This window comes from Solanum stenotomum, chromosome 11 (assembly GCF_019186545.1).
Source record: "Solanum stenotomum isolate F172 chromosome 11, ASM1918654v1, whole genome shotgun sequence".
NCBI classification, from domain to species: Eukaryota; Viridiplantae; Streptophyta; class Magnoliopsida; order Solanales; family Solanaceae; genus Solanum; species Solanum stenotomum.
Genome location: NC_064292.1, coordinates 55712156 through 55738290, shown reverse-complemented (window position 1 = coordinate 55738290; position 26135 = coordinate 55712156). Strand labels below are relative to the sequence as shown.

Genomic DNA, 26135 nt, shown 5'->3' with positions numbered 1-26135 from the left:
ATTGTTATTCTAATTAATCCAACACTAATAGGGCTTGTTATGTAAAAGAGTTAGAGTTATCTAGAAGAAATTAATATAAAATTTAACATTATTGTTTTATGAAAAAGATGATGATGAAAATGGAATGGGAAGGAGTTAGAGATTTACTGACTAATAATTATCAACCACTAATTAGCGACGGATAAAATTAATTTTTCATAACTAAAACAATAAAAATCCCATGCTAATTTCATTTAACTATTTATTAGCGACAGATTATATGAAAGTCCAATTAGCTAAGAGCTATTTAACGACGGATTAACTAGGAATTACTGATAAGTTTCATAGCAAATTTCATATTTTCTAGTAGTAATTATAAGCTTAATCACCTTGTTGGGAGCGTCGCTCACAAAAATGGACATGTAATGTGTGATTCAGATTTAATCCAATCCTAATGCAAATATCGAATACCTAGTAGGAAACAAAAAAAACCGCATAGATGCTTATGATAAGCTTAAACAAAAACCCTCTAAATAATTTTAGGTAAAACTATACCAAGGTCCGAAGGAGAGCGCAACCTAGTAATTAATAAAATGGGCGGAATTTCATAAGAGATTTTAGATTTAAATATCTCATTAGAAGCAAAATATATTCAGTAATTTCTTTTCCCATGTCTTAACAAACAGAATTATCTAATATCAAATAGAACCATCGAGATACGCACATATCTCATATTAATTATATTCAATATAGATAATTATACTAGAATCTTGTGGTCATGAAATTTTCTTATTATGTACCCAAAGAAAAAAAAGGAGTTTATTCACATCTCCTTTTGCATGAACCTCTCATGCAAGATCTAGAAAAAGGCACAAACTCTTTAATGTAAAGTTTTTATATAATGAGCTAGTAATTGTGGTTCACATACTCCTTTTGTTTCTTTCGTTAATGCTTCTTTAAATTTTATGTTACTATTTGTTATCTTTCTCATATTAGGTCCAAACATAAAATGAAAGATCAGGTAGTAAACTGACGTTTCAAAATTCCATTTGTCCATATTTATTTGTTCCATTATCTTAAAATTATTATTTTTCATTGGCACCCCTTTCCCTTGGTTTTTTTTTGGCCTATCCATTTCCTTTCTTTGTCTCTTTTGAGTTGCCCATTTTGAGTTGACCCCTAGTTATTATTATTATTTTGAGAAAAATAATCTTAAAAGCCCACAAGATTGGTTTATGTTTGAAAAAAAAAATAGACCAGCAGAAATCTTGGTTGGCTTATCAAATGGAACTTTATGGGGTATTATTAACTATTATCATATGTTAGACAACTAGCAAACAAGCACTTAAAATGTTTACCCAAAATAAATAAATAAATCATTTTCTGAATTCCACTTTGAGGTGAATATTAATTTAGTAATATATAAAAGTCATTAGTGGTATAAGAGTTTTATGAACTCTTAAGACACTTGTTAACCAATGAGCAAAGTAACAAACTAAATTATATTTGTTTAATTAATTGTTGAAAAGTAAAGCAGCTTATAAAATGTCTGCTTTGGATAGAAGTGGATCAAATTTAATGTAAGTGAGATGACAATGAAATGAGTCATTGTTGTATAATGTTTTGGTAGACATCATATTACAACTTGTTGGAAAAATATTAAGAAACATGTTTAATTAAACTCAATTCATTCTAATCCTCTAATTCAATTCAATCCGTCCATTTGACGTCATTAATTACAACGACATACTCAAAATAGTCCCACTAAATGGAATCTATCTAAGGAGGGGAAGATGTACGCAAATCATACTCTACCACAAAAGTAGAGTATTTGCAAATTTTTCTCCGTTTTGGCTGCAACACTTTCTGGTTTATTCACTATTGCACAAGAATGACATTAAAATTTGCAGTGTAAACAAAGAGAATACCAAAAAGACATTGTTACAACTTGCAAGTGTTCATCTATGTGCAAAGGAATAACCTCATTGCCTCAATATGCGTGCATACGAAGAATATGAACGTAGATTTGTTGACAATTTTCGAAACATATTCATAAGAGTACAAAATTTCTTTAGCAAACAGCACGACACTCTTCGTTTCTTCCATTCTTGACTTGTTTAGCCCAGTATCGTTTCTTCCATTCTGGACTTGTTCACCTCTTTCCTCAACAATCATATTACCATTTGGCTCATTCTCTTAGTGACTTGCAGAAGTAGGCAAAACCTTGTTATCTACGACCAAAAGGCCAAATATTTAGCATGAGCGCAATAGAACTACTCTATGGGCACAGTCAAAATACGAGGATGAAGGAGAAACTACAGAGAATGTGTACTAGGAGCATAGACAGGGCAAGCACCTTCACAAATGTTTAGCCCTCCAGTCCACAGTAAGATTCTCGTCACTGTCATCATCACTTGATGATTCGTCATCACTAGACTCCTTATTTGCAACCTTACTTTCTTTGCTGCCTAACGAAGACTTAGCAGCCTTAACTTCCATCTTCTTCTTCCTCAGCATCTCAAGTCTTTCCCTATAGCCCCTGAAGTCGTGCAATATAAAAGTTTATATCGACTTTCGGACCATGTAAAGAAAATATAAGGAATTTCTCAAAAAAGGACTAAATTAGTTTTATCATTTGAGGAACTGACCTCTGTTCAACAGATACTTCCTCTTCAATCATTTCTGCAGCATCAATCTGCAAGATAAATGGCAAAATGGGTCGATAACATGGTTTAACAGGATAGAAAATTTACAGAAGGCTCAACTAGTATATTGCAATTAAAGATGACCTCTTCTTCTTCTAATCGGTTGTCAACCTCTTTTAAGTCTTCTTGGATTAACTTCTCAAATTCTTTGTACTCATCCCTGCAATGAAGTCATTAGAGTCAACATCAAGTTTGCCTGGAGGAGCAAGGACTGAGACTTAAGACACTGAGGGAATACAGTAGTCATATAAATTATAAAGAGTAAGATGCTTTATCTACTACAAACTGTGAAGGAGCTGATGAAAAAAAAATAGAAAGAATAAATTTACTTCTGATACACCAGCTACATTTTTTTATTACATTCAAAGCAGTAAAATGAAGGCTGCTAAATAGCTACAGCCTACAGGAATCGCACCACCTAAATATGACCACCATACATTTCCAGACATTACACAGCATAAAGTGCACTGAGAAGCAGTTTAATGCTCAATTCAATTGCACCACTGAACCATGTCCGTTACAGAACATCTAATTGAACGTAATCATGAAGAAGCTGGAGGTCGAGGAACTGCCTAGGCTGCAATACAGGAGAACATTTATACTATTTGAAAGTTGGAGGAATAAATGGAAGAGAAATGAGCTTTATAGCTCTCGAGACTCTGAAAAAGGGCACATCCGGCATTATCCAGCATATATTGCCAGTAGAAGGTAGTGCTTCTCATTTGAATAGTCTATTCATATTGGGTAGCAATTGGCTTTCTGGTCCAGTTTAAAGAAATAGTTGGATAAGACATGAAAGATCCCATCTGAAGTCGACCGGTATTAGAAAAAAGGAAAACAGTTTAAGCCACAACAATCAAAGAGTAAGGAACAAAGACTGCTTAGCAAGTTGTCTTACTTGACATCTGGTTTGACTGGTGTAATACCACGAGCACGTAAATCGGCATCTTTGTTGTCAAAGAAACCTGCAGGGAGAGCTCCTTTGACCTGCTTAGCATCTGAACCAGAACTCACTTTTGACGTCGGTCCATTTTCACCAGATCGTTGATCTTCCCTGCTTCTAGTCTCAGCATTCTTGGAAGTAGATAGGCCCTGAATGCTAGACCTTGTCAAAGACGGTTCAACCTCTTCATAGCGATCTGAAACTGGAGGATCTCTGTTTGATATGTGGTCTCCCAACCTAGCTGAATCTTTATCTGAAACATGAAAACTGAATAGATAAGTCATCCTTGACAACAAGAGAGTAAAGCAACTTTTGTATTGGAATATCCAAGCATTCACTGCAAAGTATATACAAGTTAAATCAGAGATAAGGATATCATTGTATACCCAAGTCTTCCTTACAAAGTATAGAAAAGAGGCCGAATCCGGGCACACCAAATAGCAGCAGGATTACTGATTTTTCTACTTATCCTCCACCTTTTTCTCTCTATCTCTCATAGTAACATATTCTTCCTTTTAAGCAAATATCTAAAAAGATGTGGACAAATGGACCCAAAGACTCACCATACATCCAGTGTGCATGGCTTATAAGAATTACGACTTTCAAATTCATAGAATGTGGTTTTTTTTTTCNTCCACCTTTTTCTCTCTATCTCTCATAGTAACATATTCTTCCTTTTAAGCAAATATCTAAAAAGATGTGGACAAATGGACCCAAAGACTCACCATACATCCAGTGTGCATGGCTTATAAGAATTACGACTTTCAAACTCATAGAATGTCGTTTTTTTTTTCAATATCACGAAATCCATAGAAGATAGCATCGTGCCACAACCACTGTTCAAAATTTTCTATTCAGAAAGTTCTTTTTTTTTTTTTTATGACAAGGGAAACCCGCAACCGCTACCCTTTGGGTGCGCACAGGGTAAAACCCCCGCTCCTATGCAATAGCTCGCAAACCACATAGGAGAGGTAACCCGCACTAGGCAATCCCGGTGCGACGAGCTCGACCCAGAAGGCACAACCTTGCTTTCGCTGGCAAGGGGTTTCGAACTTGAGACCTCCAACATGGAAGTCCCAAGCCCAAACCATTGGGCCACCCCGAAGGGTTATTCAGAAAGTTCTTTTTTGGTGACTATTCAGAAAGTTCATATAAAAAGGTAACTTCCCACAGAGGCACTTACCAATTTTTGGCCTCTTTGTCTCTTGCTGGTCAAAAAAATTGGGAGGAAGTATAGATGATGCACGAGGCTTGGACATTGCAGCAGAAGGTTCAGGTTCTTTACGGCTTACACCCTCAGAAATTTCAGGCTTGGTTTTAGGCAACTCCTTTGGAGGCTCGCTTTTTACATTGTTTGGGTTTTTCGCTGCAGCAGCATTAGCTTTGAGATTACTTATGGCCTGTACATACATAACAATCTGTCTTAGCAGAAAAGAGTGAAGCACATGACTTACATGTAACATCTAAAGGACAAAACAAGAGATGAGTAGCATGAATTAAAGAGGTCCTTAACAAGCACACCAAAGGGTATATTGTAAAATACATGCATGATAAATATAGAGGACCGGCAGAAAACTCATACAACTTTGGTGGAACCCAGCCTCTTTTGGGAACCCAGCCTCTTTCACCAACTATGTGAGTTCTTCCCTGTTAGCTAAAAATTCAAATATAGTAAGCCCCCTACCCAAAAAACCCAAAAAGTCATTCTAATTCCTCCTCCACTGTCACCAGTCAATCATCCTGCATTAGACTCACAGCATGCTATCCCTATCAATTTCTTGTCCTTTTGCTTCTCATACCAGCATCCCACTTGAATCTTTTTTCAATGAATACGGACAAACTTCTACAATAGCCAAAGCAAATGTAATTGTAGACCTATTCCCAAACTATGAGTTCATGATAAACACGTACACTAGCAATATAGCTAGTTGGAGAATGGTAAAGGAGAAAAATCCCTGTACTAAAAAAATAAGCAAACTGATGACTATGAAGCTGCCAAGTCTGCTATGGACAGATTAGCTTGCAGAACAAGCTTTTACCTGATGCTTATACTCAAATTAAGAACATACCTCAAATTTGAGGAGGAAAAAAAAGGAGATGCTCATATTAAGATACAAATGGCCTAATGTGTTCATCTTAGGATGATTGAAAGAACCTTTTTCTTAAGAGCTGGGGACTACATTGTGACCACTTAACTAAGCTTCAACTAGCATGCACCAAATTCCAGTATGCAAAAATCTAAGACCAAACATCGTAAGATCTTACCTCATGATGTTTACGAGATGCTTGATGTCCAGGCCATTGTGATTCAGATTTCAGAACAACATCACACACTCTACATACAGGCTGATCGTGCTCATTGTACCTGTGGTTTCACACAATTCATAATAAAGACATGACTTCACACTTCACACTTCACACTTCACAGTGAGAATTAAGATCCAGAAAAGTTAGTGCCGACAACTTCACATTAGACAAAGCCAGATCATCATTGTCATGATACACCGATACATGTCATAAAAGTAGAGAACAATGCACCTGTAACTAGGATTGTAAATACAAAACCGCCTAAATATAGGTTGCAATCACTTCCAATCATGTAAAAGACCAAATACAACAAATAGCACATCAACATTACACTCAAATGCGGATAAAAACTTCCGACCTTGAAACACAAACTAGTTCCACATCAAAATCAAGAGCACACACACGGACACTGATTTGGGTATTAAACAAAGATGACAGCAACTGCAGCTATGCAGGTGAAGGCATAGGCAAAATTCTAGAAACCAACATGTTGCCATAACTATCAACAAAATCATCATCACTATCTACTACTTCTTATGAGCATCGAGTTTCCAGATCCCCTTTAGATGTATCCTTACCTTATAAAAGAAAAACATCGAGTTCCAGATGCTCAATCTATCTTTGGATGGAAAAGACTTTTTTCAGAAAGCTTGTTTTAGTACACGATTTTTTAAAAGGATTATAGCAGGGAATCTAGTCTTTTACTAACCACAACTAAACACCAAGAAATGAAAGTATCAAAAAAGTTTAATACTTTATCGACTCCCTTGTATATAATACCTTACAAGAGGGGAATCAATTCGCTTCTGCTTCTGCTCCTTCAGCTTTGCTCGGTACAATGCTCTCTTGTCCATTCCAAAGCTGTGTTAATACAGCACCAAAAATACAGTTAGAAGAACACACGAAAAGTAAATGAATACAATAACAAAGCACCGTTTTTCCTAATTTTCATTGGAAAATAAATATATACAAGCCAGAACATTTTCAAAGTTTACACAACATTAAGGAAAAAAAATTCCAATCGTGAATACAACACCGTAAACTTCAACTAATCAAAGCACACCAAGATATCCCGTGTAATCTCACAAGTGCGTTCAGTGGGGAGGATAGAGGTACATAGACCTTACCCTAGAGAGGCTGTTTCCAGTAGACCCGGCTAGATGATCAAAACACCAAGTAAACAAAATAAAAGATTTAAAAAAACACTTCCGCTAAATCCTCATTTGGAAAAGAAGAAATGTATAAATGGCATGAAAATTTTCAGCAAAACATCTCTAATAGTGAAATACACAGCAGATAAAACAACAAAAGAAGTCTTTTTTCTATGAAAAAGGGGTATAAATAGCCATTAAAATTCTCGAAACTCTTCTCTATTACAAATTCAGCTCGATAAAATCCAGCTTGCTCAAAAACCCAAAAGACAAAACACAATTAAATTAAACACCTTTTCCTAATTATTCATCTCAGAAAAAATGATTATAAAACATAAATGCAGAAAAATTCAGCAAAATCCTTGCTCAATTGTACGTCCACTTCAACTTAATTGAACTAAAAGCTCCGGCGATTGAATTTTAATACAAATTAAGAAGAAAAAAGCTCACTTACTTGTTAATAGCAGAATTGATTATTAGGGTTGATAGATTATCGCGCTTTTATTCTCTCCGATTTCAATTCTTTGCTTCCTAAATTCGAAGTAGATTTGGAGGGGATTGGGGTCGGGTCGGGTTTGATATTTGTTTTTTCGGATTTGGTCCCTAATTTATGGGTTGAATGTACTTTTTGGTCTATTTGGAGTTATATTAGTAGGTGTTTCGTTGTGTTTCATCATTAAAATAACAAAAATATAGTTTTTATTTTCAAAGTAAAAAATGATATTTGAAAAATTAAAATTGTGTTTGGTCACGAAATACATTAGAGTTTTTTTTTTTATGAAGTAAAACAAGTGAAAATGACTTTTTGTTGTTCTCAAATTTTATAAAAATTCTTGAAAAAAGGTTAAAAGGTGAAAACGTTTTTTCTTTATGGCCAAAACATATTTTTGGAGTTGAACTTTGGAAAAAAGTATAAAAAGAGTTCATGATTTAGCGCTTCATTGAGAAAGTTTTTTTTTTAATTCTCACAAGGTCTGTTTTGGAATCCGATTAATTCTAATTTGTGCTTAGAAGTGTTTTGGAAGGTGCAACGCTCCAAATAAACTCAAACTTGCCACCTTTAATTACAAGTAATAAATAGTTACCATCAAACTTCAATCTTTACGATAACAAGAACGTAACAATATGTAACACCCCGACTTTTCAAAACGTCTAAATTAACTCGTATCTTCGTGGNGACCTCCATATCAGCAGGATTGACTTTTATCCGATTGGTTAGCCCCTTTCCTCCGGAGATGCCAGAGTTGGGAGGTTTGTTACCTTTTGTTGTATATATTCTCATGGGTAGGCTGGGGCCTTGTCCCACCAATCTTTACTACTCTTAGAGGCTTGCAGACTAGTGTGTGGGGTTTATAGCTACGTTATGGCCATGCTGGCCTATGTTGTTGGTTTGCTGAAGCTTGCGAGCTGTTTGATGTATTGTGCTGATATTTACCTGTTTTTAGTTTTGGTATAGATATCATGGTGGCCTCGACGGCCCAATCAAGATTTCTGTGCTAGTTGGATATTTCTTTATATGAACTCTTGGGAGTAGCTGGTTCNAGAAAGGTTTTTTTTTTAAATTCTCACACAAGGTCTGTTTTGGAATCCGATTAATTCTAATTTGTGCTTAGAAGTGTTTTGGAAGGTGCAACGCTCCAAATAAACTCAAACTTGCCACCTTTAATTACAAGTAATGAATAGTTACCATCAAACTTCAATCTTCACGATAACAAGAACGTAACAATAAAAACTCTAAAATCTTAAAAGTGTAAAATATTATAAACTTTTATCCCTACGTCATGAAAATAAAAAAATCATTTTTGACACACACTAGTCTCGTGAGGTTTCAAAAAAAATTAATACTATTTGAAGCACAATATCAAGCCCAATAGATTATAGATGGGACTAAATCGATAATAAAAAAGCCATAAGGTAGATAATGTAATTTCAAAAAACTACAGGGAGGTTAACGTAATAAAGCAATTCTATTATTTTCCATTTTCGTCCACATATAAAATTTTCAAAATTCAGTAGAAGTAAACTCCAGCTCCCCGTCGCCGTCGATGATCTCCGATCACCGGAATATTTGGATTCTCCGACTAGTCAACATCTAAGTATCCTGAACCAGTGAACCGAGAGAGAAAACACAAGCTCTGGACCGGAGAGAATCGAGTCCATGGTCTAGGGTTTAGTGTTTCCACAAGCGTCACTACAACAACGCCATTTCATTTCCACCATGAACGATTCAAAGCTTTTCGTCTTCCTCATCTGCTTACTTGCTCAGTTTTTCCTCTCCTTCTCAGGTTACTCCGGTTATTTTGTTAATATGTATTTTTTATCTTTATTTTTCGCAGCAACTTGGTTCTTCTGAAAATTATACATTTTTTTTATAACAATGAGGTGTTACTGTTACTGTTTGATAGATATGTTGATGATTTTTTTGTTATCAATCAAATTAACAAATCGCTAAGCTGGAAAAAAAAGAAGAAAATGATTTTATGATAAATGTAGTGCAGATGTAGATTTTAACTTATAGCGGAAAATTAACTAAGTATGAGCTTAGAACTATTTCAAAGAGGTAGCTTTTGGACAATGAGATATTTCATGTACTTGAAATATGGAAGCTAACTTACCTCTGGAATGGCGTAGATCATCTCCTTAGGTAATTGGAATGCCTTCTGTTATACTCGAGCGTAAGTGCATGACTAACTTAACAAGAAAGGAAGCTAATGCAGCTACGTTATGAAAAGAGTTTTGTGAATCTCGGGGTTTTTTTCTTTTATTAGAGGAAATCCATAACAATGCACACAAAATGATTTTGGGATTTTTAGTCATTCTAAGGCAAACGGCTTTGATTGGATTATTGCGTTTGTGTGTGGTAGTTAAGGAAGAATTGGACATGCTGCAATTTATGTCATTTTACCTGTCACTTCAGAAAGCATTTTCCTATGCAGAGTTCTATTAGGAGTGCCAAATTATAATGCATGTCTTTCTTTCTTCCGTTAGCTTCTTAGCGATACTTTCATATAATATGTTTTTGAATTTTTTATTAATTTTGAACAGCTTCAGATCAAGTGAACTCTTTCGAGTCAGTTCCTGATCTTGAGAAGTCAATGTACATGGCCATTGACGGGTATCCATGTGTACGGCTGCTTAACCTTTCAGGGGAGATCGGTTGTTCAAGTACGAAGTATGCATTTAGTTGCATTTTTCTTGGTCTATGAGATGCCTCATCTGCTTTTAATTTTCTTGTCTAACTCTTCTTGTGCATGGCTAGACCCTGGGCGTGCCAACATAATTGCACCAGTTACTAGGTTCAAGACTGAAAATAAGTTGGCTGAGCCATCTGCATTACTGGTGTCTGTGGATCAATTTGAGGATCTCTTTGCAAGGCATGTAAATTCTCTCTTTGTAATGTTTTTGGACAAGATTATGCATCTTTCGCCTTCCTTTGGATGTAAAAATTATTTCCTTTTTAGTATTTTACTAAAAAAGTCCTCCCCTCATTTGCCAATTTGTTGAGCCTCTTTGAGTGGTAAATGGAATTGCAGTACACCAAACTGTTCCACTATTTAATCCTGTTTAATGTGCACCTTATACTCTCTTTCTCTTGGTATAGATTGGTCAATTGAATTTCTAGATGATAGCAAATGTTGACCAGTCAAACAAGGAAAAGGAAAAAAATAATTCCAAAATCTTCCAGTTAAAAACATATAACTTTCTTTAAATGATGTGGTGATTTTGTTATTGATAAGTTTTGGTCCTGTTTGCTATATTGACTAGGAGTAGACCATAGGAGGGACTCTTGGTTTAGAGAGTACCAACGAATTGAAGAGCAAATAACTACTTAGTGGTCACCTAAAACGACAAGTTGTATTTTGCTAAGATAGTTGTCAGACGCTGGCTCACTTCTTGGATTTTATTAAAGTAGGTACATTAAATTGCAGACTTTGGACATGATAGAGGCTAATAAAGTTTTTTGTATTCTACAGAATATTTATAATGCATATTAAATATCAGATGCTATAATTTGTTGATGACTTTTTATTATATATTCATTTAACTGAGAGAAGAAGCTTCATAATTTCGTTTAGCTAAATGGTGAACATTACCATTTATAGTATCTTGATCTCTGCCGGGCATGTGAGTGAGGTGTTTATGTCTAACTTCTCACGAGTATGCATGCTCTTGACAATGAGATGCTTGCTTTTGTGTCACCATCAAATTTGCCTTTTGATGATGTGTATGCATCATAGTGTAACACAAAATCTGGATCCTTTTCCAGAAAAAGAAAAAGGTTTTGTTGGATGGAGATGTCATTGTCATACATCTGATTAGTGTGCAAGTTTTCTGCTTTGTAGAACTTCTGCCGTAGCACAATGAGCACACCATTCTAGCTTTGATTGATTTCAGGGGGTGTGTTGTGTTTCAGGTTATTGATTGATGCAGATTTTTCTAGGCATGTTGTTGGTGTATTAGTTGAATCAGGTTCTCAGCTTCAAAATGGCTTAAAAGGTAAGTATTTAAGTTAAGTTTCTCTTTTTAAGTTATTATTCTTTTAAAGAATTTGAATAATTACTATGGTCCTTTTTTCGTTTACAGGATTTTCCCCTGACAAAAAGTTTCCGCAAGCTGAATTCGCTCCTTATCAAAGTGGCAAGTTTGAATGGAACCCAACTGTATGTTGTGAAGAACTATTATGATCATACACTTCTGTTTGTTTGACTGATAATTAAAAAACTAATTGTCCATTTTAAACTCCTGTGCTTTCCTTTTCATCGCTGTGCTTCCATCCAAATATACCATTTAAGTTCTTTAATGCTTGACGTTAAGCTAAATGAAATCTACAAGCTCCTCATGTGCACGTTGTCACTGTTATCCCAAGAATTATATGGTTCCTTTTTCAAAACTTTTAGTTTTGATCTGTTGATTGTTGAGCCAACGGATTAGTCTATAAGTTTAGTCTGCAACGATACACCGAAATTCCTTTTTATTTTCTTTGTTGTGGTTTCTTGATGATTTAACGCAAGAAACCTCTAAACCAATTATTGGAAAGCTGCCTTGTATGCTTTAAGATTTATGGTTCATTAAGGATGAAATCGGGGATAATGATTCAATAATTTGTCATCAGTGTCCTTTTACCTAGAGCAATACGATATTCCACTCGGTTGTATGCTCTTTGAAAAGAATTATGTGTTTGTAAGGTTCTACATCTTTTGTATGCATCTTATATGCAATGGAAAATTATCAACTTCATTAAAATAAATAAATACATGTTTTTTGCAACTGCTTGTACACGACTCGTCCTTTTATTCAACTTTGCATTATGGGGACCTGTAAGATAAAGTAAATGTTGTCATCCTCAACTTGCAGGGATCTGGATTGATGTGGAAGGCTTACAATTTTCCTGTATTTTTGCTTTCAAACAGTAGCACATTGGCCTTGCAAGAGGTTTGTTATGTCTTTTATGTTTGTAATCTCTTCTCCACATTTAGTTTGTCCATAACATCTTAGTTACTATAATTACTAATTACGACTTACGAGTGCCTTCTATTGGATGCTTACTAACTTCTTCTAGAACTTTTGCCGTCCTAAATTTCCCCAATGTTGTTTTCTAAAGGTGTTTCATATGTCAACATACAATAGACCTTACTATCTTCAAAGTACTCAATAGATGAAAAATTGGAGGGTGAGGGAATCGAAGATACTTGTCATTATATTTTGTCCGTGTGAAGAAGAGTGACATATTTTGAAATGGAAGTGTCCCACAAACATTTTCATGAACGTATCTTCTTCTTGTTATATGGTGCAGATTGCTTTGAGAAATGAAAAGAGAAAGAAATCATCCACTGTAGATGTGGCCGACTTTGATCTTGTGATGCAGGTTAAAGATTCTTCATGTCGCTAAAGATTTGGAAACAGTCCTAAAAAAAATCCTGGTTAAGTATCTGATATTTTACTTGTGAAACTTGCTTGTATTGTGTTATATTTATCAGACAACAAAGTCTGGGACTCGGGATTCAGAATCTTGTCTTAGAGAGCAGACTTGCCTCCCATTGGGTGGGTACAGGTGAGATTCTGCCCTAATTATCTGGTTCTTAAGATTCTCATTGTACTCTTGAACAGATTGAACTAGTATCCCTTTCCTTTTCAGTTTCCCAGCTAGAACCAGATTAAATATGAGAGATTTCTAGTAAAGGATTATCTTTGATTTACCTTGGTTTTTTTAGTGAAGGATAATATTAATATCACAAGTATGGTTTTGACCTTGAAATTGAGTAGTATATAAGATATCTTGTGCAGATGCCAACGTGGGATGCTTTGTGCACCGGGCTGCCCTCTTTTTTTTTTTTACTTACCATCTTTCCTTTGGTTTCTTATCTGATTGTTGATACTGTTGTATGGCATCTTATATTTGGTGATCTTGAGTTCACTTATAATTCAGTAAACTTAAATAAGAGGAAACCACTCCTTGTTCAGCTGATGGTAGAATAGTACAATTCGTGATATTATGCTGGTACTTCTATATTTTCTTCATGGAATCTTGTACATTGGATTTGAAATTTTTTGGTTTGCACAGGTGAGTGGTACTGGCTTTGCATCTCCTGGTCCTGGGTGTATGTTCTGTATCTTGTTGTCAGATGTTCCTATAATTGATAGTGGTGCACACATGGAATCTTTTCTTCTAGTTTTACAGATAACTGAATGTTAAAATGTTCTTGTTTTTGCCTTGCCTTCTTCGAGTTCTTGGTGCATACTCATTATCTTGTATGTCGGTTCTGAAACTCCTCCCTACAGAATTTACCTCTATATCTTACCTATAGCATGTGTAATTTTCTAATTGCAGTGTCTGGTCAGCGCTACCACCAATAATCGCCTCATCGTCAAAGAAGGCAAAGCCTATGATATTGACTGTGGCTTCTATGGATGCGGCTTCCTTGTTTCGTGACGCAAGCATTGGTGCAGATTCACCTATATCTGTGAGTTGCTTATTCTCAAATGCTATTTGTATCATTGTCTTAATGGATTACTTAATTACTTTGTTCAAATTTCCTACTCTCAAAGCTAGAATATGGTTGCATTTATATATTTTCTTAATACCATGGATCATATGTACAAACTTCTCTCTAGGGGTTGATCTCATTGCTGGCTGTGGTGGATGCTCTTTCACGTGTTGATGGCTTGGGGGACCTTGATAAACAGGTGGCCATATTGTTAATTATCAAACATGCCTATTGTACTCGTTTCCCTTAGTGTTTTAATTTTCCTCTTGGTTCTGGTTTTAGTGCATTATATCTTTATTTTCGAACTAAAGGAGATTTTGGACCCGGAGCAAGTACGTTTCATAACCAAAAATGTAGTGCAATTTCTGTGAGATAATCTCCAGCTACAACAATATACAGGCTTTTGTGCTAATAATTTAAGCATTTCTTATTTTAGTGGTTGTTTCCAAAACAGTTATCATGAAAATCTTTTACCATCTTTTGTCTGTGTAATATGTATGCATCAAATAGTGTTTAGTAACCACTACTATGCACGCTTTGTGACACTTCCCTTCTGCAGCTTGTATTTGCTGTTTTCACCGGAGAGGCCTGGGGCTACCTTGGCAGTAGAAGATTTCTTCTTGAGCTTGATCAACATTCTGATGCTGTTAGTGGACTTGACTTGGCACTAATTGAAATGGTATATGTTTTCTGTTGCACAACTTTTGCGAGAGTGCATTGATGGTCAAACTAATATCCGATGTTTACTTGAAAAATGACATGTATTTTCTTTATATGAGGTCATTATTGGCATGAGAGAGTTAGATGTTAGAAATATTTCAGAGAATTACTTGTTCAACCTCAGGGTCTGAATACACAAGTAGTAAATTTTACATTGTTATCGATTCCAACCCTTTTGCTCTAGTGATATCTTGTTTCTACTGATTGTTATCCCAACCAGCTGTGTTGTTGGTTGTGTTTCCATTTCAGCAAGTTCTAGTTATGCTTTGTCTATTTATTGTATAAATGTGAAAATTTAACATCTATTAATGTTAGGGATAAGGTTTGCGTACACCCCATCCTCCTCAGACCCTACTTGTGGAACTATACCGGGTATCTTGTGGTTGTTAATGTTAGGTGGATTCTTTTAGTTCCATATGAAATATGTTTGTTTACAAGTTGTGTTATTATGTTAATGTATTGAGAGATCACTAATCAGATCGAACATGTCCATTTATACCAGTGTTATATCTGAATTTGTTTGTATAGGTTCTTGAAATTGGATCCGTTGGAAAGGGTTTCACTCAGGATGATAACACATTCTTTGCTCATAGTACAAAGGTAAGGTTTTATCCTGCTTGCTAATTTGTTTATTAAGTTGTATCAAATATGTGTATTCCTCTTTGCTGTTGCACATGTTAGTCTTTTACTATAAAAATAGATAATTTTCTATGATTATGATTTTTTAAAAGTAAGTTGCTATAAAAATGTATAATTGTTTAGTGTTGTAAAAAAAATTGTATAATTGTTTAGTTACATTATGATATCCTGAATTCTCATCTTGGCAATTTATTTAAGCTGTAAAAGTATGTCAATCATGTATAGTTAACAATCCTCAATCCTGCATGCTTCATGGGAATCAAATATTGAAATTATTAACACACTGCAACCCAGATATTGAAGAACTTCAAAACGATTTATATCTATCCTCACCACAGATTTGATGCTTTCTTATTCAGCCAGCTTCTTATCTTTCTGCTTAATATTCAAAAACTTAATACTTCAGTCAGCATAGCTAATACTTCACATACTGTTACATGATTCAATTTTGCAGGAGAGTGCCACAAATGGAACTTTAAGTGCCCTCAAGGATGCTCTAGGTTCGCTTAAGACTCAAAGCATTAAGATCTCAAGGGCTAGTAAATCAAATCCAGGGTTACCCCCGTCCTCACTGATGTCATTTCTGAAGAAGGTGGTGAAAATGCCCCAGTATTTCTTTTATAAATGATAATATATTTTCTTTGTGCCCTCCATGATCTTCAATTTGATCTCTCAGTGCACTTTCTCCATCTCAAAGGTAATTATAAATGATGAATAATATGAAGGTAGGAGAGACAGAAAGAGTGTACAAATTAGTTTTGTCACCTCTCACAGGTAAATTCAAGAAAACAAAAAGAAGTCCTGCATTGTCTGTTTCAGTTGCCATTAATATTTTGTTCAAAGTTCTTTGATGTCCTGTATTATATTTTAGTAAATGTGTATGGCTTGTTCAAAACTTTAGTGGCTTATATTCTGGGCCAGCTTTTTAGCCTCCCCTTTAAACCTTATGCAATAAGCTTTTATGCTAAATTAAGCTTGGGTGTAGCTTTTTTAGAAAGAGCATCCTAATGTTTTTCTGGTGAAATTCTCCTCTTCTACATTTTATGTTCACGAATTGCATCTTTATTATGATTTTTGGTGGTTCATCCTCGGCATTTTAATGCTCCACTGTCATGTTGCTTTTTAAAAAAAAAATCTTTGGACTCTGGTGTGCTGGTGGTCCTCTGGGCTGAGGGTGGGGGCACCAAGGGAGGAACAGGATGGTGGAGGAAAATGGATGAAGGGAATAATGGAATTGGTAACATCCTTGTAATGTCTGAATGATGTTTGCGCTTTCTTTATTACTTTAGATTAGAGTATACTGATTTGAAATAAAAGAATATAGAGTTACTAGAGTGTGAGCAGAAGTTCGTATAATGACCTTTAGAAGAGCAATACGGATATTCAAATTACTGGACATTAGTGAAAGCCTTGATGGAGGACTACAGGAATGTTGATGCTGATGGTAGAGGAATCAATTGCTATCAGTGAAAATAGGGAATTGTATAAATTAAGTGAGTTTGTTTTGTCTGCTTATTTATTGTTTCTTCTTAAACAGAATCCAGAGACCTCTGGGGTAGTCCTTGAAGACTTCGATGCTGCCTTTACTAATAAATTCTATCACAGCCACTTGGATGATCTATGTGAGTTGTTATTTCACTCTTTGGATTCCTTGCCTTTGTCTGGATTAATTCATTGTGTTGTAGAATCGCACAACATTTTCTAATTTAGAATAATTTCCCATGTTAGCAGCAAATATAAACTCCTCAGCCATAGTGGCAGCCGCTTCTATTGTTGCCCGAAGTCTGTACATTCTGGCCAGTGATAAGAAGGAAATAAAGAATTCAGTTTTGAATACCATCAACATAAATGCTTCCTTGGTTGAAGAACTCCTTGGCTGCTTGTTAAGTTGTGAACCGGGCTTCACATGTGAACTGGTAAATCGCTACATTGCTCCCTCTACAAGTTGCCCAAGCCATTATGTGGGAGTTGTCCTGGGGGAACCTTCCTCTCAGCCATATCTTGGTAATGTGGGGGATGTTTCTCGGTTTGTGTGGAATTTCCTGGCAGATAAAACAGCTATCCCTTCAAAGAATATGAGCTCTACTTGTCCGAAGGGCTGCAGCGGTAATGGGGAAATGTGTGTCAAAGCAGAGACAGACGGGAAGGGTGTCTGTGTCATTTCCACGACCAGGTAGTTCCACAATTTAATTTGCTGAAATTCAGTTCATGCCAGCTTGTATGTTAGTAAAACCCATTGCCACATTGCTTAAAACAACAAAGCAATGCGAAGCCCGACCTGTTCGTTCTGTCGTATGCTTGTCCTACTCGGGCGGATGTAGAGTTGCGACACCTGGTTCAACTGCAATAAATAGTAGTCTGAATCCATAATTTTGAAAATACAAATTGGTTTAATGCTAGGAACCTTAAAGGTTGAATCCGCAGAGTTTGAATCCTTGATTCACCTCTAATCCTACTTTGACTTCCATTAGCTGATAAAAAAAGGACGTTGTGTCAGCTTACTAATTCGTTCCAACAAAACAAAGGAAAAGGGTAACTCTGGAATATTCCCAAGAAATTGCAAAAAAGAGCTTATGATGATTCTTGATTTTCGGTCTATTTGCTTTTGTTGGTCAGTAATTGGATTTCAGGCTGTCCTCGTAATGTAATTTACACCAGTTTTATTGCTTGATACTCTGTAGCTGTTTCGTGCTGTACATACTCTTGCACTGGACTTATCTATCAAATGTAATTTCAGGTATGTCCCAGCATACTCAACTCGATTGAAGTACGAGTCTGAAATGTGGGAAGTGTTACCTCATAATTCCTCCGATACCATGGGAGAAGCTGACCCTGTTTGGACAGAGAGTAACTGGGATACAATAAGGCTTCGTGTCTACACAGTCCAGGACACTGGATTTGACCTGTTGGTTCTGCTGTTAGGTATTACTGTCACAGTTATGTCATACATTATAATAGTAATTTCAAAAGCCTTCATTACAAAGGCCCTAAAACGAGATTAGCTTAGAAATTCTTGATAAACACTTATTTTTGGTGAAATAGCATTCTGATTGCTTGTAAACACACATCATCGCGAAATGACGAGAAGGAAATGTAATTCTTAGCTGTTATTACTGCTTAAAACGCCAGTCGAAAAATGCTCTGCAGGGCGAACAATTGTCATCGCCGTTGTGGACGATATTGATGTGTAAAATTGCAAGCTTTGAGATATTTAAAGTTTCTAGCACGTCATTTACATCATTCACTCTCTTGCATGTTCTTCCTTTTTGAACTGAGGATTTATCGGAAACAATCTTTATTTCATATACCCCACAAAAGGTAGGGTCGTAGGGGTAAGGTCTGAGTTCATCATACTCTCCCGGACCTATGGGATTACACTGGATATGTTGTTGTTGTACTCTCTTACATGCTGTGTTAAATGTTTGATATAAAATCTCAGATAAGTTGTGTTTGAAAGAATCTAACTCATTGGTACCCATTACTAATGAGAGGTAACAAATATCTCATAAAATTAGTTGAGGTGCATGCTAACTAATCTGGACACAACGATCATTGAAAAAAAGAATCCAACACTCTTATCTTTAACACGATGTCTCATGAGGTAACGAATATCTCATAAAATTAGTTGATGTGCACGCTAACTAATCTGGACACAACGATCATTGAAAAAAAGAATCCAACACTCTTATCTTTAACACGATGTCTCATGTCATCATCGTACCACCACAAAAATAAAATTAAAAAATTGATTTGGTAGTCGAACTGCTTACTCATGTCCGAAGTTTGTTACCTCATTCTCGAATTCGATTTCATAGTCAAAACTTTGATTTGAGTATCTAAACTTACAAAACTTTGTACATTTAACCTTGACTACGCATTACATAACAACCGTTCTTAAAATCAAGTGATTTACAAGAATAAATCTCTAAAGTTGATAGTCTTAAACTCTTAACCTCGCTTGTTCTATGTCCAAAACTTCAAGTTCTGACGTTGAAAGTTTGCCACTAGGCAAGCAGAAATCAAAAGTTCAAGACCACTCATTTTCAAGATCGTTAAAATCAGCCATATGTTCACGGTCCAATAACAAAAACTAAAAGGCCCATTTTACTCAAAGCCCAAATATCATAACCCGACCCGAGCTCCATCCCCCAAACAAATTTCCCTGCTCCATGGAAACCAAAACGTAGCACATCTGCTCTCCACACTCCAAAAACAAATTTACTCTCTCCATTTTTCCATTCCAATAACTGAAGATCAATCACAATGGGATTAGGGTTACTCGCTTCTCGAGCCCTACGATCTTCTAGAATCATCCGAAACTCTACCCGCACCATCGTCTCCACGCCGGAGCTCAAAAACGCCGATGCTGCCGCCGCCGCAGCAGCTGCGGACGCACCATCAGATCTTCCGAAGAGGAACCCAGTTGGTGGTGCTCGAGTTCATTTACCTAATCCGGAGGATGTTATTGAGGTTTTCGTTGATGGGTACCCGGTCAAAATCCCTAAGGGTATGACTGTGCTTCAGGCTTGTGAAATTGCCGGAGTTGACATTCCGAGGTTTTGTTATCATAGCCGACTTTCTATTGCTGGAAATTGCAGAATGTGTCTTGTTGAGGTTGAGAAATCTCCTAAGCCTGTTGCTTCGTGTGCCATGCCTGCACTTCCAGGTATCGCCATAGTTTATTGATTTAGATTTGTATTTGTATTTTTATGCTCAATTTAATGCTTTAATTGCTTGTTTATGCTCTAAAAAATGTCAGCTTTATCTATCCTCAGTATCCATGCAGTTCTATTTGGACCCCCTATGGTAAAAAAAAGGGAGCTTTCCAAATTAACACTGGTGCTTAAGTGAAGTAGACTATATAGGATGGTAATGGTAATCATGTTCATGTGAAAGATTTTGTTTTGAGTAGTAATAGTAGACTAGTGCTGCTTGTCTTAATTGAGAACCAATTGAAGTATTCCCATTGCATTTCTGCAAAAAAGGCTGTGTATATGCATCAAACTCATGATCTACAGGGTCCCCGTATGTGCAATTCTATAGTTGTATTAATAGTCAACCGTAAAAGGACGGTCATTTGATCCTAGGAAAAAGAAACCATAAAAGTAAAGTCTTTTCATGTTACAGCTGTAGTTAACAAAACCATATATTATGGGCTAATGATATGTTCATTTGAGCTTGTATGCTCAAGAGTCTTGAGTGGTGATATTGCATGCCTTGTATCAGTACTTTAGAAATATTAATTGAGTCTTGTCAAAATAAAAGTTTCTATAGCCCTTTTTTTCTTGAGTTTTCCCTTTTGGAAGAATTGCGGGAAGCTGGTACTTTCAATATTTTCTGTAGGTAATGTTTTCTTTGGGTTAGTAACATCTTGACCTGTTGTGCATTTCGCTTTACTTCATTGTTGCCTGTCATTTTGATAGTTTTCATGAAGGCTGATCCTATTTTTAGTTATTGTTGAGTTATTATTGGCATTTTATTGTTTGGTTTGCCATCTGTTCTTTGGATTTACATTAGTGTTGAGCCTTGCAAATTTATCTGGAGATCACGCTTACAGGAATGAAGATCAAGACAGATACACCAATTGCCAAAAAGGCTCGTGAAGGAGTCATGGAGTTCTTGCTTATGAATCATCCACTTGATTGCCCAATTTGTGATCAGGGAGGGGAATGTGACCTCCAGGATCAATCTATGGCCTTTGGATCCGACCGCGGGCGTTTCACTGAAATGAAGAGATCTGTGGTTGACAAGAATTTGGGTCCATTGGTGAAGACTGTGATGACCCGGTGCATCCAGTGTACAAGGTCTGTGTTTGATCCTTACCTTTCCTAGTGCTTTTTGCCAAACATAAAATTTGCGTGGTTCAATTTCTCGTGGAAATGAAGTTTAAAATCAGCCTTAAACCAAAACTTGATAAATATTGTTGTAACGTGTGGCATGCCAACCGTGAACCGTCCATGGTACACGGATGCTTCATGTGCATTGATGTACCTTGATACTGGTGTCACTTGAGTATAGTTACATTGTGCAGGTTTATAATAGATTAAAAATAGCAAAAAAGGGTGCAGATGTATACTGGATATTTACATACCTGCATCCTGAATCTGAATCATACACACATCTTGTTGGTGTAACATAACCAACCATCAATATTGTATCTTTTTATGTTTCCCAAATCTCATGAGAAAAACTTGCAAGTTAGAGCGGAAAATCATTTAAATGCTCGTCACTTATGCATGTGATTTCTAATTAAGAATGGTCAGAACGAAGAGAGAGCCTAATACCGTATCCCCCTCCCCCAAAAAGTAAAAAAAAATGAAGAGGTAGCCTGATAAGATGGGAGTGGTAATTTTAGTGGACATTGGTGTGTTATAAGTGCTAGTGGCTTAGCAGAAATGCCAGTCTGTCGTCTCCAATTCACTCCTATTCTGCATAATTTGTGGGATGTTAACATTCATATTTTGTGGTTATACCACCCTACAACAGAACAATTTTTATTTTTTGTGATAATCGAGAAATCCGTCTGTGACCCGCCCTTTGGACCAATCACAGCCTTCTAAACTCGGTGGATAATGGGCCCGCCCCTTTACCCTTCTCCACTTAAATACCAGGCTTCGCTTTGCATGGTGTGGGGCTTGAACCTGCGACCTAAGCCACAAATCCTCCACCTTTTGCCACTTGAGCTAGGCCTTGGGGGCTACAACAGAACAATTTGAACTGGCTCTTTCACATCTCTGACGTGCTTCTGCCCTTCTTGAGTTATTCCTTTCCACTGATAACCTCAAAATTTGTCCTCTTTGGTAATACAGCTACAAAAAAAAACTTCAGAGCATGTATGAGAGATTGAGTATAGCAAATATTTATTAGGTTTAATCTTTAGATACAGGAGGAATAGGAAAGACTTGCTTGAGTGCATTTTATATCTCTAGCACAGTATCCTCTGATTGTTGGCCTGCTTGTGAAACAGGTGTGTCAGGTTCGCATCAGAAGTAGCTGGAGTGGAGGACCTTGGAATGTTGGGTCGTGGTAGTGGAGAAGAAATTGGAACTTATGTTGAAAAGCTTATGACAAGTGAGCTTTCAGGGAATGTGATTGATATATGTCCAGTAGGAGCCCTTACATCAAAACCTTTTGCCTTCAAAGCCAGAAATTGGGAGCTAAAGGGCACAGAAAGCATTGATGTGACTGATGCTGTTGGTTCTAACATCCGAATTGATAGTAGAGGTCCAGAGGTCATGCGTGTTGTACCACGATTGAATGAGGTACTGTATTTTATTGGAGCTCTTATTTTATGCCCTCTGAACTGAGTAGTCATGCTTATATATGGTAGATTATCTTATTCACGAGGATCACCTGTGTGTCTCCAGTTCCTGCATTTTGTTCTAGTTGGGAAGTCATTCAAGTTTTAATGTTTCAGGGTAGCCCAAGCTTTAGAGCTGATTTAAAACTGGATCTGACTTCTACTTTGCCAGTGTGTTTGTGCATTAGCTTAGTGTTCCCTAGGCTCTGCCTTTTTCTTGTTCTCGGTTTAGATCAAAATTTGATAATTTGTGCTGAATACTTTAGTAAGAGGAGTTTTTGTTTTTGAAAAGAACAGCCAATGTGAAGAGGCTGCACCTGATTACAAGGTGTAGTTAGCAAAATATAGGTTGATGATGTATTGTATCAGAATGATTTTTATATGGTGGTAGACTTCATTTTCCCCATCCTTCTACTCTTCACATTCACATATTTCAACCAACTGCTGCTGCAAGTATGTCTATTTCACACTCTGCCATTGCACTGTACTATTCAAGAAAAGCGTATACGACCTGCAGCGAAAGGAAGAAGAGTCAATATGATGAGTAAATACTGCCTTGAGATGATTTGGATCCCTTGATCATTTCTCTTATATGTGTTTTTTCTTCTGAAAATGTTCTATTTTTGTACTCCTTGAAGTAGATACTTTTATTTATCAGTATACTAACTTCTTAGTTGTAGTTTCAGAATTATTATTTTCTACATCTGTTTTTTCCTTTGCTTTTGATTTTGTAAATTAAAAGAGTGAGTTACTGCACATAATGGCACAGGACATCAATGAAGAATGGATATCAGACAAAACACGATTCTTTTATGATGGTCTGAAGAGGCAAAGGCTCAATGACCCCATGATCCGTGGCGCTGATGGACGATTTCAGGCAGTGAGCTGGCGGGATGCCCTAGCTATTGTTGCTGAAGTCATGCATCAAATTAAGCCAGAGGAAATTGTTGGTGTTGCAGGAAAACTGTCTGACGCAGAATCCATGATGGCACTGAAAGATCTTTTGAACAAAATGGGGTCAAACAACATCTTTTGTGAAGGAAATGGCATGCGTCCAAATGCTGACCTGCGTTCTGGATATATTATGAATACCAGCATTAGTGGCTTGGAGAAAGCAGATGCTTTCCTCTTGGTTGGAACCCAGGTAAATGTTTGCAATCCTTTTCATGGTTATAATTTGGAAAAGGGTTGTCGCTTGATCTCTTCGATATGTGCATAGTGGATGGAAAAACTCCATGATCATTCATTCAGTTTCTGTTCCATGCCTACCCTTTTCCCTGTTCCCAAGTACAGTCCAAACAATCCCTGGGGGTCCTTTTGAGTGGGAAGGGTGGCTAGATTGAGAACGTACATGATTGCAATTATGAAACCAGCTCATCCCTCTCTAACTAATAATAAGAGGGAAACTAGTCGTCTTGTTACTGATGAGGAATAATGTAAAGAGCTAATATGGTCATTGGGGTAAACTTTATCCTCCTGGAATGAATGATTTTTGACTTCTACTGAATGTGCTAATTATTAGACTAGGTGATGGTTTGGCTACTTAAGCTAATTGTTGAAAGATCAAAATGTTGTTCAATTGGCTAGCCTAATTTTGCGAATCTCATGGATGATATTCAGAAGTGTGATAAAGATTTATGATAGCTCCATTGAGGACAACGCTGTACATTTGTTTATTTAGGAGTTTATTACCTTTAGCTAGCTGTGTATCTATTATTCTCATGCTCTATTGATTATTGGCTACTATCTTCTTGAATTTTCCAGCCAAGGGTGGAAGCTGCTATGGTGAATGCCAGAATTCACAAAACAGTTAAAGCTACAAATGCTAAGGTAGGTTATGTTGGGCCTGCTGCTGATTTCAACTATGATCATGAACATCTTGGAACAGATCCTCAAACACTAGTTGAAATTGCCAAGGGAAGCCATCCATTTTCCTCAGCTCTCAAAAATGCGAAGAACCCAGCGATCATCGTCGGTGCTGGTGTGTTTGATCGAGATGATAAGGATGCTGTCTTTGCTGCTGTTGACACAATTGCAAAGAACAATAATGTCGTGAGACCTGATTGGAATGGACTAAATGTTTTGCTTCTGAATGCTGCCCAAGCTGCCGCTCTTGATCTTGGACTTGTGCCTGAATCTGATAAATGCATTGAGTCTGCAAAGTTTGTATATTTGATGGGTGCTGATGATGTGAACTTGGACAAACTTCCAGATGATGCCTTTGTGGTTTACCAAGGTCACCATGGTGATCGCGGTGTGTATCGTGCCAATGTCATTTTGCCAGCATCTGCTTTCACAGAGAAAGAAGGAATATATGAAAACACAGAAGGATGTGCTCAGATCACACTACCAGCAGTTCCCACTGTTGGTGACGCCAGGGATGATTGGAAGATAGTTAGAGCATTGTCTGAAGTGGCAGGTGTCGGATTACCCTATGATAGTCTAGGTGCAATCCGATCTCGAATCAAGACAGTAGCACCAAATCTCCTAGAAGTGGATGAGAGACAACCAGCCACATTCTCAACTTCTTTGAGACCTGAAGTCAGCCAAAAAGTAAGTGCAACTCCATTCACACCTGCTGTGGAGAATTTCTACATGACTGATGCAATTACTAGGGCATCAAAGATTATGGCTCAGTGTAGTGCCCTGCTAAAGAAATGAGCATCGGGTCTCGGTACCTGTAATAAGTTTCTTCCATTCACTTTTTCCTGCCAGTGTTATCAGTTCTAAAGTTGATGGATTTTTTTGTATTGAGATCAAAAGAAGAGAGCAGAGAAGACTGTAAATTGATGTGCCACAGTGAATGTCCTCATAAATGGCACCAACAACTTGGATCTCTAGTTTGTACCTTTTTCTGTAATTTAATCAGCAGGTTTGCTGTGATTGTTGAGTTTTCCACACCAAGGTTGGAGAAAATTGAAATTCATTCTCAGCACAAATATATGAAACTGGAGAAACTCTTTTCTAACATAATAAGACTTTTATATCAATTCAGCACAATGGAGAACTATATCATCCATTAACTAGGACTTTTTATTTCATATTTGTGGTTAAGTAAAAGCTCAATTTGAAGCATATCTAGTCATACTTTGGAGAAAATGAACTATGAAATGAGTACACTAACTCTTAAGTTAACTATCAAACACAAGAACTATAAAAATTGAAATGAGGCAAACAGTTTCTACAGGGTGTAGGCTTTCCAAAAGATGATGAGGAAGAAAGGAGTAAGTTAAAATGAGGCAACTTGTGACTCAATTATGATTTGATGTAAACATTGAGTGCAAGTAACTATATCTTCCTAGCCAAACAAGATTTGAGTTTTAGAAGTGTTTGCAAATGTCAAGCATGTGGCACAATCTTTTCATTTCATACAAGCTTGAAAACACCTTAATGACATCAAATTCC

At 36.6% G+C, this 26135-nt stretch overlaps 3 protein-coding genes across 3 annotated transcripts; 2 read left to right on the top strand and 1 right to left on the bottom strand.

Annotated features, from left to right (window-relative positions):
• Positions 1-1853: 1853 nt before the first annotated feature.
• LOC125844246 (protein ABA AND ROS SENSITIVE 1) lies at positions 1854-7666 on the bottom strand. The gene is made up of 9 exons (XM_049523524.1): positions 7540-7666; positions 6715-6795; positions 5893-5992; positions 4811-5027; positions 3583-3880; positions 2769-2844; positions 2628-2674; positions 2336-2518; positions 1854-2210 (listed from the first exon to the last, which is right to left on the bottom strand). The coding sequence occupies exons 2-8, from the start codon at positions 6786-6788 to the stop codon at positions 2338-2340; spliced, it is 993 nt and encodes a 330-aa protein (XP_049379481.1). The 5' UTR covers positions 6789-6795; positions 7540-7666; the 3' UTR covers positions 1854-2210; positions 2336-2337.
• Positions 7667-9090: 1424 nt separating this feature from the next.
• On the top strand, positions 9091-18522 carry LOC125844202 (nicastrin). Its single transcript, XM_049523468.1, has 16 exons — positions 9091-9370; positions 10131-10250; positions 10345-10459; positions 11500-11582; positions 11670-11746; positions 12441-12518; positions 12880-12951; positions 13064-13137; positions 13915-14047; positions 14199-14270; positions 14631-14750; positions 15320-15391; positions 15885-16022; positions 16968-17052; positions 17159-17603; positions 18168-18522. Exons 1-16 carry the CDS (start codon positions 9304-9306, stop codon positions 18430-18432), a joined length of 2016 nt encoding a protein of 671 aa, XP_049379425.1. The 5' UTR covers positions 9091-9303; the 3' UTR covers positions 18433-18522.
• Positions 18523-19611: 1089 nt separating this feature from the next.
• On the top strand, positions 19612-25730 carry LOC125843539 (NADH dehydrogenase [ubiquinone] iron-sulfur protein 1, mitochondrial). Its single transcript, XM_049522651.1, has 5 exons — positions 19612-20096; positions 20988-21234; positions 22398-22692; positions 23500-23874; positions 24495-25730. Exons 1-5 carry the CDS (start codon positions 19694-19696, stop codon positions 25389-25391), a joined length of 2217 nt encoding a protein of 738 aa, XP_049378608.1. The 5' UTR covers positions 19612-19693; the 3' UTR covers positions 25392-25730.
• Positions 25731-26135: the final 405 nt, after the last annotated feature.